General features: G+C 44.4%; 1 protein-coding gene across 3 annotated transcripts in view; it reads right to left on the bottom strand.

Annotated features, from left to right (window-relative positions):
* Nucleotides 1-3,010: 3,010 nt before the first annotated feature.
* LOC309525178 (killer cell lectin-like receptor subfamily F member 1) overlaps nucleotides 3,011-14,735 on the bottom strand; it is a 32,871-nt gene continuing 21,146 nt past the window's right edge. For 2 of the 3 annotated variants that reach the window (XM_082210655.1, XM_082210657.1), the window contains exons 2-6: nucleotides 9,114-9,203; nucleotides 7,695-7,820; nucleotides 6,248-6,402; nucleotides 4,910-5,019; nucleotides 3,011-3,223 (exon numbers count right to left, since the gene is read on the bottom strand). In XM_082210655.1, the coding sequence (XP_082066781.1) occupies nucleotides 3,103-3,223; nucleotides 4,910-5,019; nucleotides 6,248-6,402; nucleotides 7,695-7,820; nucleotides 9,114-9,203 (602 nt within the window). In that variant the 3' untranslated portion in view covers nucleotides 3,011-3,102. Of the gene's footprint in view, nucleotides 3,545-4,909; nucleotides 5,020-6,247; nucleotides 6,403-7,694; nucleotides 7,821-9,113; nucleotides 9,204-14,735 lie in introns of all 3 variants that reach the window. The other variant, XM_082210656.1, reaches the window with a different exon arrangement.

The raw sequence follows: 14,735 nt of genomic DNA, 5'->3' as shown, positions 1-14,735 counted from the left end.
CAGCAAGAATACTTATCGCAAAGTATTGGAAGACACAAGATCTACCCACTCTGGAAGAATGGCAGATGAAAGTGATGGACTATATGACACTGGCTGAGATGACCGGCAGAATCCGTGACCAGGGAAAAGAGACGGCGGAAGAAGAATGGAAGAAATTTAAAATTTACCTTGTTGTTGTTGTTGTTTAGTCGTTTAGTCGTGTCTGACTCTTCGTGACCCCATGGACCAGAGCACGCCAGGCACTTCTGTCCTCCACTGCCTCCCGCAGTTTGATCAAACTCATGCTGGTAGCTTCAAGAACACCATCCAACCATCTCATTCTCTGTCGTCCCCTTCTCCTTGTGCCCTCCATCTTTCCCAACATCAGGATCTTTTCCAGGGAGTCTTCTCTTCTCATGAGGTGGCCAAAGTATTGGAGCCTCAGCTTCACGATCTATCCTTCCAGTGAGCGCTCAGGGCTGATTTCCTTCAGAATGGAGAGGTTTGATCTTCTTGCAGTCCATGGGACTCTCAAGAGTCTCCTCCAGCACCATAATTCAAAAGCATCAATTCTTCGGCGATCAGCCTTCTTTATGGTCCAGCTCTCACTTCCATACATCACTACTGGGAAAACCATGGCCTTTACTATACGGACCTTTGTTGGCAAGGTGATGTCTCTGCTTTTTAAGATGTTGTCTAGGTTTGCCATCGCCTTTCTCCCAAGGAGCAGGCGTCTTTTAATTTCGTGACTGCTGTCACCATCTGCACTGATCATGGAGCCCAAGAAAGCAAACATGCGCTGGATTATGGAGAAAGCTAGAGAGTTCCAGAAAGACATCTACTTCTGCTTCATTGACTATGCAAAAGCCTTTGACTGTGTCGACCACAGCAAACTATGGCAAGTTCTTAAAGAAATGGGAGTGCCTGATCACCTCATCTGTCTCCTGAGAAATCTCTATGTGGGACAAGAAGCTACAGTTAGAACAAAATTTACCTTAAGGACTATTATAAACTTGATGAATGTTAGAATGTCGAGGTTTTGAGAAAGAGAGGGCTACAGCGATATAAGATTAGATTAAAGGAAAGATTAAGAGGACAGAGGTTGGACAGAAATATTTAGAAGTTGTCAAAAAAATTTTTGGACACTGGGATGCAGAAAGGGGAGGTATGGGGGAGTCTGAGAAAAGAGGTTCATGAAAAAAAGGTTATGAAACTATACGTGTTTGTATGTCTTTTTATATGTTTGTTTGTTTTAAAAAAACTTTGTAAAACCAATAAAAATCTTTATAAAAAACAACAACAAAAAGTTCAGAGAGTACTAAAAAAAAGAACACGTGCACCTGTTCTAGCCTGCCTGTGCCTTAGGATCTGAATTTGGATACTCTGCTGTCATGCCCACCCTGTGTCAAGAAAGGTGACTACAGGGAGAGGTCTTTCTCCTTGGTGGTGTCACAGCTAAGGGCCTAACTTCCAATGCACCAGGGGGCGCAACATCACCTCGCTACTGCTCTGACTTGATGTGCCCTGAATAGACCTCTAACTGCTACTGATCATGCCTGTGGCACGAAACATCACACACATTTCATTTTATGCAAAAATGTGTGATAAGTATTTGGCTCCCTCATTGAAGGAGGGGATTTATCACACTGACTCTTCCAGGGTGCCTTATCTGCTGAACAATTGTAGGAATGACGTTGTGGAAAATGTGGCAAGATTTCTGAGTGATGCTATGAAGTTACATCACCATAGGTCCTATGAGATCCATACAGAACCACAGCCAGAAATCTGGCTGCTGCATGTTGGACCAAGAGAAGTTTCTGAGTCGTCGTCTTCAAAGGCAGCCCCACATACAGTGCATTGCAATAATCCGTTCTGAAATCTATCAGAGCATGGAGTACATTGGCCAAGTCATCACCGTCCAAAAGGGATCATAGCTAGCACACCAAGGACAGATTGTCCCACCTCCTGGACCTGAGACCTGAGACACACATCTTTTCAGGATTCAGCTTCAGTTTATTGCAACACATCCAGCCCATCAGCACCTTCAAGTGCTAGTCTAACATCTCAGCTGCTTCTCCTCATTCAGATGGAACAGAAAGATAGATCTGGGTGTCATCTGCATATAGATTTCCAACTTCCTGGACTCAGCCTTGTGCCTAGATGCCCAGATCTCTGGTGTGGCCAAAAGTGCATTTGCCCAGTTAAATCTAGTGCACCAGCTTGCCAGGGACTGTGCTGAGGGGGAATGGTGGCATCCCCCCTTCCCCTGCTCCTGAATCTTCCCAGAAGCAGGTGGACAGTATAGATTTGGAACAGTGGTTTGCAGAGGGACATAGTTCAGAAGGCAGAAGCTGGGAAATACTGGATGGGGAACAGCTAGGAGAAGAAGCACTGGGAGAAAGAGAGCTATCAGATTCACTGTCACTTGAAAGCATTCATTCGCTCAGTCCAAGGTCAAGAAGAGCAGATAAGGTGGCAGCACAGAAAGCACAGTGGTTCCAAAAACAGGATGCAAGACATGGTAGTGACGTGGGTGACTAGGGAGGAAGTGGGAGGGACCCTTAATTGGGAGCACCTTCATTCCTAGGAATGGATTCTTTGTTCTCTCGCTGTGATCATTAAAGTTTCTAACTGCTAAGAGACTCCTTTCTCTTTGTTCTGTTTATCTACTGCTGGGGGGGGGGGGGAAAGCCAATTCCCTGAAGCCTGACACAGCTGCACCCATTCCTTGAGATGTCTCCACCCCCATCATTCAGCCCAGACACTGAGATTCAGCTCTGAGGGCCTTCTGGCGGTTCCCTCCCTGCGAGAAGCAAAGCTACAGGGAACCAGCCAGAGGGCTTTCTCAGCAGTGGCACCCTCCCTGTTTATTATTATTTTGCACTGTCAAATTCTACAGCTGATCCTCAATTGTGACTTAAAACTAATCTTTTAGTAACCAAAATAAATTGACTTAGAATTCCATTTTAGGTGTGCTGCCTCTGGAATTCACAAAGAGGTATTTTGATGACAACAGAATAATACCTTTACATAATCTGCTCAGTGACTCAATGACATTTTTATTGTGTGTTCCTAGCAAATAACAAAAACCCACATAATTATGGCATTTATCAAACTAAAATATCAGAGTAGGAGAGGGTCTTTCTGGCAAATCCATCTAAATACAGTACTGCAGCGTTCAGAGGTGACTTTATATTTTATGGCGGCACAAGAGTTTCCTTCAGTGTAGTTTGGTTCTGGAAATCTGTGGAAGAAAAAGGTACATCTGGACTGAAGTCTGTTACAACTATTTTTTCATGTTCTTAACAGAAAGCATGAGTGTTCCCAAAATGGTTGTATGTATTTGAATCCTCCAAACACGGATGAGTAGCATCAAAGTGGAGAGAGTGAAGAAAGTCATGCTGAGCTTGATAGTGGGAGCAGCACCATCTCCCCCTTTTCCTGCACCAAGACCAATTTAGTTTGGGGCCTGGGAAGGAGGATTGCAGCAGTGAGGGATGCTCCACCAGGGACCGGGGCATACTTTCTTTTAACCATTTGTGTGTGTTAAGAGAGAAAGAAAGCTCTGAAAATAGAAACAGGGTTAGGTTTTTTAAAAAGAATTCAATGGAGAAGGGTGTTGTCACTGGTTAGGACAAGGAGCATGAGGATTTTCTACCATTCTTTCACTTTTCAAAAACTTCACCAGCTGCTCTGTGCAAGACTCTCCACAACAGCCTCCGGAATTCCTTGTATTATCAATGCTGGGGAGGCAGTGATTGAGATTGTGAGCGAAGTAGGAAGAGTTACTCCTCCGCTCCCTGCCACTGTGGTTCCATACAGCACTTATAAATACACTGGTACCATCGGTGGCACTGTGGGTTAAACCACAGAGCCTAGGACTTGCCGATCAGAAGGTCTGCGGTTCGAATCCCTGCAACAGGGTCAGCTCCCATTGCTCGGTCCGTGCTCCTGCCAACCTAGCAGTTCGAAAGCACGTCAAAGTGCAAGTAGATAAAGAGCTACCACTCCGGTGGGAAGGTAAATGGCCTTTCCGTGTGCTGCTCTGGTTCGCCAGAAATGGCTTAGTCATGCTGGCCACGACCTGGAAGCTGTCTGCGGAAAAACGTCGGCTCCCTCGGCCAATAAAGCGAGATGAGTGCCGCAACCCTAGAGTCAGTAACAACTGGACCAAATGGTCAGGGGTCCCTTTACCTTTATCTTACCTCAGGTTAAGAACTTAATTGGTTCCGGAAGTCCGTTCTTAACCTGAAACCGTTCTTAACCTGAGGTACCACTTTAGCTAATGGAGTCTCCCACTGCTGCTGGCACGCAATTTCTGTTCCCATCCTGAGGTAAAGCTCTTAACCCGAGGTACTACTTCTGGGTTTGCTGAGTCTGTAACCTGAAGTGTTTGTAACCCGAGGTACCACTGTAAGGGGAAATGCTCCATTCATGCCCCTAAGGATTTTTCCTTCCCCCAAGGAACCAGTGCTGTGGAGCAAGGGGGGCACTTCAATTGAGACCATGAGTGGGGAGTGAGACAGCCAGTGAATAAAAATGAAAATAGAACTACGCCCAAGTCTTCATGGAATGGAAACTTGCCACCCCAGACCTTTCCCGATTTCTCAGGAGTCACATGAGGAAATCTTCTCAGCAGCCAATAGAAGAAGCAGGGGAAAAAATCTTTTGCAATCTTTTCCCTTAGCCTACTAAAACTTTAGCTTATAAAGAGGCAAGAGAAACACTTGCTTAAATATACAGTGCAAATTAAATGTGGAATTTGGCAACATGTCTAATATCAGTTCCTAGCGACCCCTCTCTTTACATGAAAATGCTGGCAACTTAATTGGAACCAGTGCAAAAACCAATGCCTCAGTTGCACACCAAGATAATCTTAGCTCTAAAAGTGTGTGAATTTTTGCTTAGATTGAAAACAATAACAACTCACAGACTCTGATCAAGCTGGGAGCCTGTAATCCACATCCATTTCTTCTCCAGTTGTAATCGTGAGAGTCCAATCCAGTAATTTGATTCTTTTGTAATGCTTTTTATGAAATCCTGTATGAGAATGTGAATATATATATATATATATATATATATATATATATATATATATTCAAGTTGATAACTTCAGAATATAGTTTACACTAAAATAAAATAAAGTAGTAAAATGTGGAAGTTGATATTAATTATAAAGAAACATTCACCAAGAACAGTAATCAAAGCAGCATTAAGCATTTATAATGCAGGCCTCCCCATTTACACAAGGGTTACGTTGCAAGGAACTGTGCATTGAAGTGAAATTGCATATAGTGGGAACACCGTTGAAAAAGCCTCCAAACACGCTTTAAAGCATCCATGGGGGAAAGCCGCTGAAAGGCCATGTGGAATGGGGGGGGGGGAACGAGGGGAACACCAGCTCCTCCTCTGCCACTGCTCTAGCACCAACCTCACCTTCCTAAAGAGTCTTCCTAAATAAAAAGAGGACTTGGGGTACAGTTACAGGGATTTGCTTGCAAATTCTGCTTTGGTTCTCACTAGTCAAGCTCCCCAAGGCCTTCTCTAGACACTGATGAACTGGCCATGGCTCCTGTCCATCTCCCTCCCTCCCTGTCTCATTGTATAGCGGCAAAGCGGGAGCCGCTTACAGTGAGCCAGGGAGGGAGGGAGACTGGGAGGGGGCCCCCCAGCTCGCCATAAGCGGCTCCTGCTGGCGGCAGAGGGATCCCACCACCGTCCGCTCGGTGCTCCAGTGGCGCCGGTGGCAAACCACTATGTACAGCGCATGTGTGGCATCGCTACGCACAGCACATGAGTGCGACACCGCGCATGCATTGTACATAGCGGTTTGCCGCTGGCGCCACCAGAGAGCCGTACAGATGGTGGCAGGATCCTCTGCTCATGGCTGTAGCGGAGATGGGGGCATCCAATATTAATGCAAATATTGAGCATCCTCGGAATGTGGTTGGACTATGTGAGGTACTGGAGTGAGGTGAAATTGAATCCTGAAATAAAATTCTAGCAAACAACGAGGAAAGCTCCTTTGTTTAAACTGTTGGCCAATCACGTGGCACTCTTTGTTAATGATGGTAGTTATTACACGTGCTCATATACGTTTGTAAGTTTAGACCAACCACAGAGAGGCAGCACAGTATATACTTAAAGTGCCTTAAAAGGAAATGAGGTGAGGGAAACAAAGTGTTCTGATTGGACAGGAAATTTAAACTTAATGGAATTTGTGGAATGCATTATCATTTGTGGAATGCATATGCAATTGTCCCCTTACCATCTCCTCCTTGTCTTGGATGACAAGCAGTTGAGAATCCCTTGTTGAACAGTCATGTTGGCTCTCATTCCAGGTTTTCATATAGTCTGATGGCCAGTAGCACTTGTCCCTGTGGAGCTGCCATTGCATAGGGCACACTTTGCAAGGGGAATTATCTGTGGAAGGAAAGACACTTAACGATTATGACTGGGCCTCCATTTTGATTGTGAAAAACGTATGTGCTCTGCAACGGTCAAGATCCAGCGTCTCTAGGCTGAGTGAAGCTGTCCAGCAAACTGATGGTTTGCAGGGGACTCTCTGAAACTCATCAAAGTTGGAGGTGCCTGGATTAGTCCGTTGTTGAACTAGCCAGGTGAGTTAATAGCCTGAAATACTGTTCTTGGTATAACCAAGGAAGTGGATTTGCGCCAGAGGGCAGATGGGTGGGTCCCCCTCCCTCACCTGGCTCTTAGTGAGAAAGGCAATGGCCAGAGTTGAGTGTGAAGTTAGCTCTAGAATGAAGCCAACAATGCTTGATGATTCAGGACCATAGGGAGTGGCCTTATTCTTAGGGAGATCATGGGGTTCATCTAGCTCAATTTTGTCTACACTGACCATCAGCAGTTTGAGACACCAGGTATGGAATCTGGGACTTTCTGCATCCAAGATCGGTGCTCTGCCACCAAACTATGAGAACACCACCTGGAGTACCATGTCCAGTTCTAGGTGCCACAATTTGAGAAGGATTTTGACAAGCTGGAATGTGTGCTGCCACACGGGAGATGGAGCAAGCCTGTTTTTTTCCTGCTCAGTAGGGTTGGACCTGAAACAATGGATTCAAGTTACAAGGAAAGAGACTCTGACTAATTATCAGGAAAAACGTTCTGTCATTAGAAGCTGTTTGACAGTGGAACGGTCTCTCATGGGAGGTTGTGGACTCTCCTTCCCTGGAGGTTTTTAAGCAGAGGCTGGACGGCCATCTTGTCAGGGATGCTTTAGCTGCGATTCCTGCATTGCAAGGAGACCGTTGGGGTTCCCTCCAGCTCTACAATTTTATGAGTCTATGAAATGAATGAATTTCAATGAATGAAATTACCGTATTTTTTGCTCCATAAGACTCACTTTTTCCCTCCTAAAAAGTAAGGGGAAATGTGTGTGCGTCTTATGGAGCGAATGCAGGCTGCGCAGCTATCCCAGAAGCCAGAACAGCAAGAGGGATTGCTGCTTTAACTGCGCTTCAATCCCTCTTGGTGTTCTGGCTTCTGAGATTCAGAATATTTTTTTCTTGTTTTCCTTCTCCAAAAACTAGGTGCGTCTTGTGGTCTGGTGCGTCTTATAGAGCGAAAAATACGGTAATTTCTTTACAGAAGGTTTTATGCCTCAAAACAACATAGATGTGAACTGAAAGCAAGATCTTAATACAATTACTATGCTTGAAAGAGACAGCAGTACAATATATCAGTTCTACCTGAGGAATTATACTGATTTTGATTGCAGAAGTTGTGTCTTAGGGAAGCCCGAAACTTGTCTGTTGAGGCATTGCATCCACCATTGCTCAGTAGAATTTTTCCCTTGTCAGCTTCCAACTGAAAAGCTGTCCCCGCAAAACAAAGAAAGCCAGTTAAATGAGTAGGCATAACGTTAAGGCACAAAATCAAAATATAGAGGCCAAGGAATGAGAGAAGAAGATGGTGACACACTATGATAAGACAATGGTGACACACTTCTGCCATTTTATTCCTGTTACCATCTTTATCTGGGGCAGCAACTTGGTCTAACACAGCCACCAGCTCCCTTCTTCTGATATTCACCAGCAAACTATTATTAACATAAGGGGGAAGAACAGCTTATTATTCAGGCCTCAGATACCCGTTTTTCACCTCAGCTTTGGGAGTTGTTTGCCTCACACCTCCCTCCCTCCCTGACTTTCCCAACTGACATTACTTCTCCTCAGCTGTCAATCTACTCCCAATTGACAGATAATCAGAATATGTGAACTACCAGGAAGACGATTGGGTATCCAATCTCTCCTTGGCTGAGTTTGCATACAATTGCACTCTTCATGCTTCCTCACAGCAGGCCCCCTTCTTTGCCAGTTATGGATACCATCCTCGCACCTTCCCATCCCCGACCGACTCCCTGTGAGTGCCGGCAGCAGAAGACTTCATAGAAGAACTGACAGGAATACAGAGTTTGCTAAAAGAGAATTTTGGATTGCGCTAAGGAAGCCTGTAAGAGATTGGCTGATGCACACAGAATACCTGGCACCGAGATTAAGGTGGGAGATCAGGTATGGCTCTTGACACGTGATTTGCCACAGAAAGGCAGGTGCAAGAAATTGGAGCCACAGAGGGTGGGCCCATTTAAAGTTGTAGATCAGATCAGCCCTGTGACTTTCTGGCTTCGATTGCCTGTATCCATGAAGATTCACCCCATCTTCCGCAGATCAGTTTTGTTGCCTGTTGTGCCCGCACACCCTTACCAGGCACCTAGACAAGCACCTCCGCCTCCCGTCATGGTAGAAGGAGAGGGGGAGTATGAAGTAGAACAAATTCTAGACTCCACAATGCGAAGAACTTTCAACACCTGATTTTGTGGAAGGTGTATGGCCCTGAAGAAAGCTCATGGGAGTACACAGAACAAGGCCATGCACCAGACTTGTAAAGGGTGCTCCATACACACCAACCCAGCCAACTGAAACCACTGGGGTGGGGGGAGAAGGAGGGTTCTGGAGAGGGGGCCAGACCAAATGGGCTGGAGCTAATGGAAGATGTGCTAACTGTTTTTATTTAGACCATCATTCTGTATATGCTTTTATTGTATGGTAAACCACTTCAGGATGCCACATGGACAGCAATTCATAAATGAAATAATAAATAATACTCACCCAAGACTGTCACAGCCACACCCAGGATGATGATCACAAAGCCACCTGCCCACAGGGTGATCCGGTACCAACAGGGAAGCCCGGAAGCATCTGTGAGGAGTGGGAAAACTTGAATGATGTGAGTCAGCAGTGCCTAGATTAGAATTTCCTGTAACTCATTGCAGGCTAACAAGCATCACAGGGAGAAGGCTGGGTGATTTGTTTTTTGACAAAAAAGATCCATTCAGGAGGCAACAGGCAAATGGTATATGTTTAGTAAACTGCCAACCTACCAAAATGCACCGTATTAGGGGACGGCTCGAAACAAACAGTGTGCTAGGCAAAATTGCAAACAAAAAATGTGCACATTCAGAGAAATGTACACTAAAACATTGAATTGTCAGGAGGAGTTTAAAGGGTGTGTGGAAGTGGTGTAGGAATGTGGAGATCTGCGAGGCTAAACTTGTGTAATTTAGAAGGGCTTGTAATGAAGTTCACAAAAGACAAAAATAAGAGTGAGCTTTGATGGAGCTGGCACGATAAGGAGAAAAGCTGATCTCCCATTCCACATGCAAGAAATGAGCAGTCTCTGTTGGAACAATATTTTGTCATATAATCATCAAAGCATTGCCATTCGTTTTTTAGTTTTTTATTTGACTGCTATCGTATAGGTGCTGTTAATTTAGCCAATTTAAAATATTCATTTAATTTGAGAATCCATTCTTCCTCGGTAGGTAGTTCTTTAGCTTTCCATTTAGATGCTATTACGATCCTAGCTGCAGTGGTCGCATAGAAGAAAATTCTTTTTTTCAATTTCGGTATTTATTTTCCTAAAAGGCCCAGTAGGTAAGCCTCTGGTTTTTTCGTTAATGGGATTTTAATCATTTTTTTTCAACTCCTCATGTATTTCTCCCCAGATGTACTTACTCGGGGTGCAACTCCACCACACAGGCATTGTTGTACCAGCTTCCTTGTTGCATTTCCAGCAGAGGTTGGATTTCAGTTGATCGGTTTTTGCTAATTGGACTGGGGTTAAATACCAGCTGTAGAACATTTTGACGAAATTTTCTTTTATTGTACTACAGGCGGTAACCCTTATATCTTCCTGCCAAAGTTTCTCCCATTGCTCTAAATATATTGTGTGGCCGAATTTTGCACCCATTTAATCATTGTCTTTTTCACTTCCTTGTCAATCATGTCCAAATCTAGCAAAAGGTTATATATTTTAGATAGTAATATTTCGTTTTTTTTTAATAATGTTTCATGCATTAATGAATTCCCTTTAGAAAAAAAGACATGCTAATATGCTTCAATTAAGAATGTAAATGCATCAAAACAATAAATTATCAATGACATATGTATGTATGTATGTAGAGAAAATAACAATCAGAATGCAACGATAAAGGTAAAATTGATTCTAGAGAAGACGAGTAGCGGTGGAGGGAAGTTAAACAGGGTGGTGGGTTTCTTTTATTTTTTTTTCTTTTCTTTTTTGGATATTGTATAATGATTTAATGTTTCTTTTCTGTTATGTATTATTTCTCTTTTTTAAAATTAAATTGTATTACGGTAAATCTTAACAAAAATACAAAAGAAAGAAAGAAAGAAAAAGAAATGAGCAGTCTCTGATACCAATGTACTGATAAACTTTGCACCCTGAAAATCTCATCATTGTTCGTAACCCCTTGACTATGCTCAGCTCGCTGTCATTTTGTGCTCCTCTTGCTATATGGCCTGATTGAATATATATTGGAGCTTTCTGGTGTCTGTTGTGTGTGTGTCAGCTGTCAGCAACATGCTTTGTCAAAAGGAGGGCAGAGAAAGAGAGCGAAGGAAATAAACCATCTTTTATTTCTGATGTTTTGTATTAGTTTGAATTTTAAAAATCTTCAGAAAACATTCATCCACTAATAGGAAGCAGGTTGAAATACTTTGCTATTTTTATTTAGAGGAAAAAGTGGATGTGTGACATTGATTTTTGTGTAGAAGAAACATAGAATTGTAGCATTGGAGGGACCCTGCGGAGCATCGAGTCCAATCTATGCAGTTCTAGCATACAGGAATCAAACCTGCAACCTAGGCAGTATATGCACCATGTTCTAACCAACTGGGCTATATATTCATAGGAAGTGTACCATCCAAAGTGGTTGAAAAAAATCAGGGCTATTTACAGATGTATCTGACAGCTGGTGAGCTTGGGAATATTTATATACATTCTCTAAATGCTCTAATTTCAGACGTCTTGCAGCCAATAGCTATGGAAATTTCATTCCAATACTGTAATCTATTTGCCTGATAAAACCACCTCCTTTTTTCATTTTGTAAATTGACATGTTTTTAGCTTTCATTTGATATTATCGCCATTAAAACGCACAATAAAACAATTGCATCAAGACATAAAAATTCCTTTAAAACATGGCAGTAATCTAAACATGAGATTTATGCTGAGAAATCTGTGTAAAGAGGGGCATCTTCAAAATAATAATAATAATAAATTTTATTTATATCCCACCCTCCCCAGCCGAAGCCGGGCTCAGGGCGGCTAACAACAATCAAAATAGTCCAACATTCTAAAACATTCATTATAAAATTAAATCAAATTAAAATCAAATTAATGGCAACCATCAAGCAAAATTTTGTGCAGATTGCCAGAGGAGGGGGTCAGGCTGCGCCCTGACAAAAGGCCTGGTGGAACAGCTCTGTCTTGCAGGCCCTGCGGAAGGATGTCAGGTCCTGCAGGGCCCTAGTCTCTTGTGACAGAGCGTTCCACCAGATTGGAGCCGCGGCCGAGAAAGCCCTGGCTCTAGTTGAGGCCAACCTAACCTCTCTGTGGCCTGGGATCTTTAGGGTGTTTTTATTTGCAGACCATAAATTTCTCTGTGGGACATACCAGGAGAGGCGGTCCCGTAGGTACGAGGGTCCTAGGCTGTATAGGGCTTTAAAGGTTAAAACCAGCACCTTAAACCTGATCCTGTACTCCACCGGGAACCAGTGCAGCTGGTATAGTACCGGATGGATATGATCTCGCAGCGAAGACCCCATAAGGAGTCTCGCCGCGGCATTCTGCACCCGCTAGAGTTTCTGGGTCAGTCTCAAGGGCAGCCCCACGTAGAGCGAGTTACAATAATCCAGTCTGGAGGTGACCGTCGCGTGGATCACAGTGGTTAGGTCAGGGCGAGAGAGATAAGGAGCCAACTGCTTAGCTTGGCGGAGATGAAAAAATGCCGCCTTTGTTATAGCTGTAATCTGCGCCTCCATAGAGAGGGAGGTATCGAAGAGCGGACGCACCACTGCCTCCTTCAGTTCCCCTGGGAATATCCCAGTGCCAAGGGACAAATTGATGATATCACCCAGGGGGGCCCGCACCTCATCTGGACATGCTCTAATCAGCCAGGACGGGCACGGGTCAAGAGGACAAGTGGTGGGCTTTCCAGCTTGGAGGCGTCTGTCCACATCGGCTGGGGATATCCGGTCAAAGTGGTCCAATACTGGACCCGAGGACAGTCAAGGGGCCTCCAGTTCCTTTATTGTATCCAAATTGGCAGGGAGGTCATGGCGGAGCAACAGGACCTTCTCCGCAAAAAAGCTCGCAAATGCCTCGCAGCTGTGTGTCGAATTGTTATTTAAATTTGGCTGTCCTTCAAGGGACATTAAAGACCTAATTATACTAAACAATTGCGCTGGGCAAGAGCTAGCGGAGGCAATGGAGGCCGAGAAGTTGCAGGCAGCTTTACCTGCAGCAATTGCATGTTGATTGCCCTCTTAAAAGACAAAGTCCAGCAACTGGAGGAACGTGTAGCTATGCTCCAAAGAATTAGAGAGCTGGAGCTCTTCTTGGAAGCAACAGAGCACACCGTCTCCACCAAGGAGGAGACAGGGGACTCCCCTGAGAAGGAGTCTAGTTCACCAACACAGGAGCCAGATATATGGAGAAACGTGACTCAAAGAAGTAGGAGGCCCAGGGTTCACTCTGATTGTTTAGAAATACACAATCGCTTTGAGGTCCTCTCCCCTAGCATGGAAGACGAAGAGCAGACTCCATTTGAGGATCTCTCCCTCATTACAGTCGATCAGGTATATGAAGACGAGCAGCAAAGTCAGTCCTCAGGGAATGTGCAGGCGACCTTGGAACGGACAGCTCACGGAAGAACCCCGACCAAACCCAAGAGGAGGCGTGTAGTGGTGATAGGGGATTCCCTACTGAGGGGAACAGAAGCAGTGATCTGTGGGCCTGACAAGATGTCTCGGGAAGTGTGCTGTCTCCCCGGGGCTAAGATCCAAGATGTAACTGAACGGCTGCAAGGAATCATAAAACCCACTGACAAATACCCCCTCCTCTTGGTTCATGTGGGAACCAATGACACTGCAAGCAATAGCCTCCAGAAGATCAAAAGAGACTACGAGGCTCTCGGCAGGAAATTGAAGCAACTAAATGCACAAATTGTCATCTCATCTGTCCTCCCAGTTGAACGACGTGGCCCAGGGAGAGAGGGGAAAATAGTGGAAGTGAACAGCTGGCTTCGCAAATGGTGTAAACAGGAACGGTTTGGATTCTTAGATCATGGACTGCAGTTTCTTGAAGATGGACTTCTGGCAAGTGATGGGCTGCACCTCACAACGGTTGGGAGAAATGTTTTTGCCAAAAATCTCAGAAACCTCATCAGGAGGGCTTTAAACTGACTAATGTGGGGGAGGGAGACAGTGCTCCTGAAGGTAGGAGTCTATTAATAGATGAAGATGATCATCCAAATGTCATAGACCAAATGGAGCAAACAGCACGCGGACCTAGTGGTGGGAGGAAAAAATCCTTAAATAAGAGACACGGGGGAATGATTAATGGACTTCAATGTCTGTACACTAATGCGCAAAGCATGGGAAATAAACAAGATGAGCTTGAGCTCTTAGTACAGCAAACTAAATATGACATAATAGGCATCACTGAAACCTGGTGGGATAAGTCCCACGATTGGAATGTAATAATGGGGGGATACAATCTATTTCAGAGAAACAGACCAGACAAGAAAGGAGGAGGAGTGGTGTTATATGTCAAGGATGTGTATACCTGTGAAGAGATCCAAGATTTAGATCCTCAAAGCCAAAGTGAGAGCATTTGGGTCAAAATTAAGGGAGAGAAGAATAACAGAGACCTCATTGTGGGCGTTTACTATAGATCCCCAAGCCAAATGGAGGACATAGATGATGCCTTCCTGGAACAGATGGCCAAGCATGCAAAAGGAAGGGAGATAGTAGTAATCGGGGACTTCAATTACCCGGATATTTGTTGGACGTCAAACTCAGCCAAGAGCATAAGGTCAAACAGATTCCTCACTGGCCTTGCAGACAACTTCATTGTCCAGAAAGTGGGAGAAGCAACAAGAGGAACAGCCATTTTAGATCTGGTCCTAACCAATGTTGATGACCTGGTTAGTGGGGTAGATGTGGAAGGATCATTAGGCGCGAGTGATCATGCTCTTCTGAAGTTTACTATACAGCGGAAAGGAGCAGCCAAGCATACTAGGACTCAATTTCTTGACTTTAAGAAAGCCGACTTCATAAAACTTAGGGAAGTGCTGGGTGAGATCCCATGGACAGTAATACTAAAAGGAAAGGGAGTTCATGATGGCTGGGAGTTTGTTAAGAGGG

The sequence above is a fragment of the Podarcis vaucheri genome (assembly GCF_965113315.1).
Source record: "Podarcis vaucheri genome assembly, chromosome: 2".
NCBI lineage: Eukaryota > Metazoa > Chordata > Lepidosauria > Squamata > Lacertidae > Podarcis > Podarcis vaucheri.
This window is presented reverse-complemented; position numbering and strand designations above follow the sequence as displayed.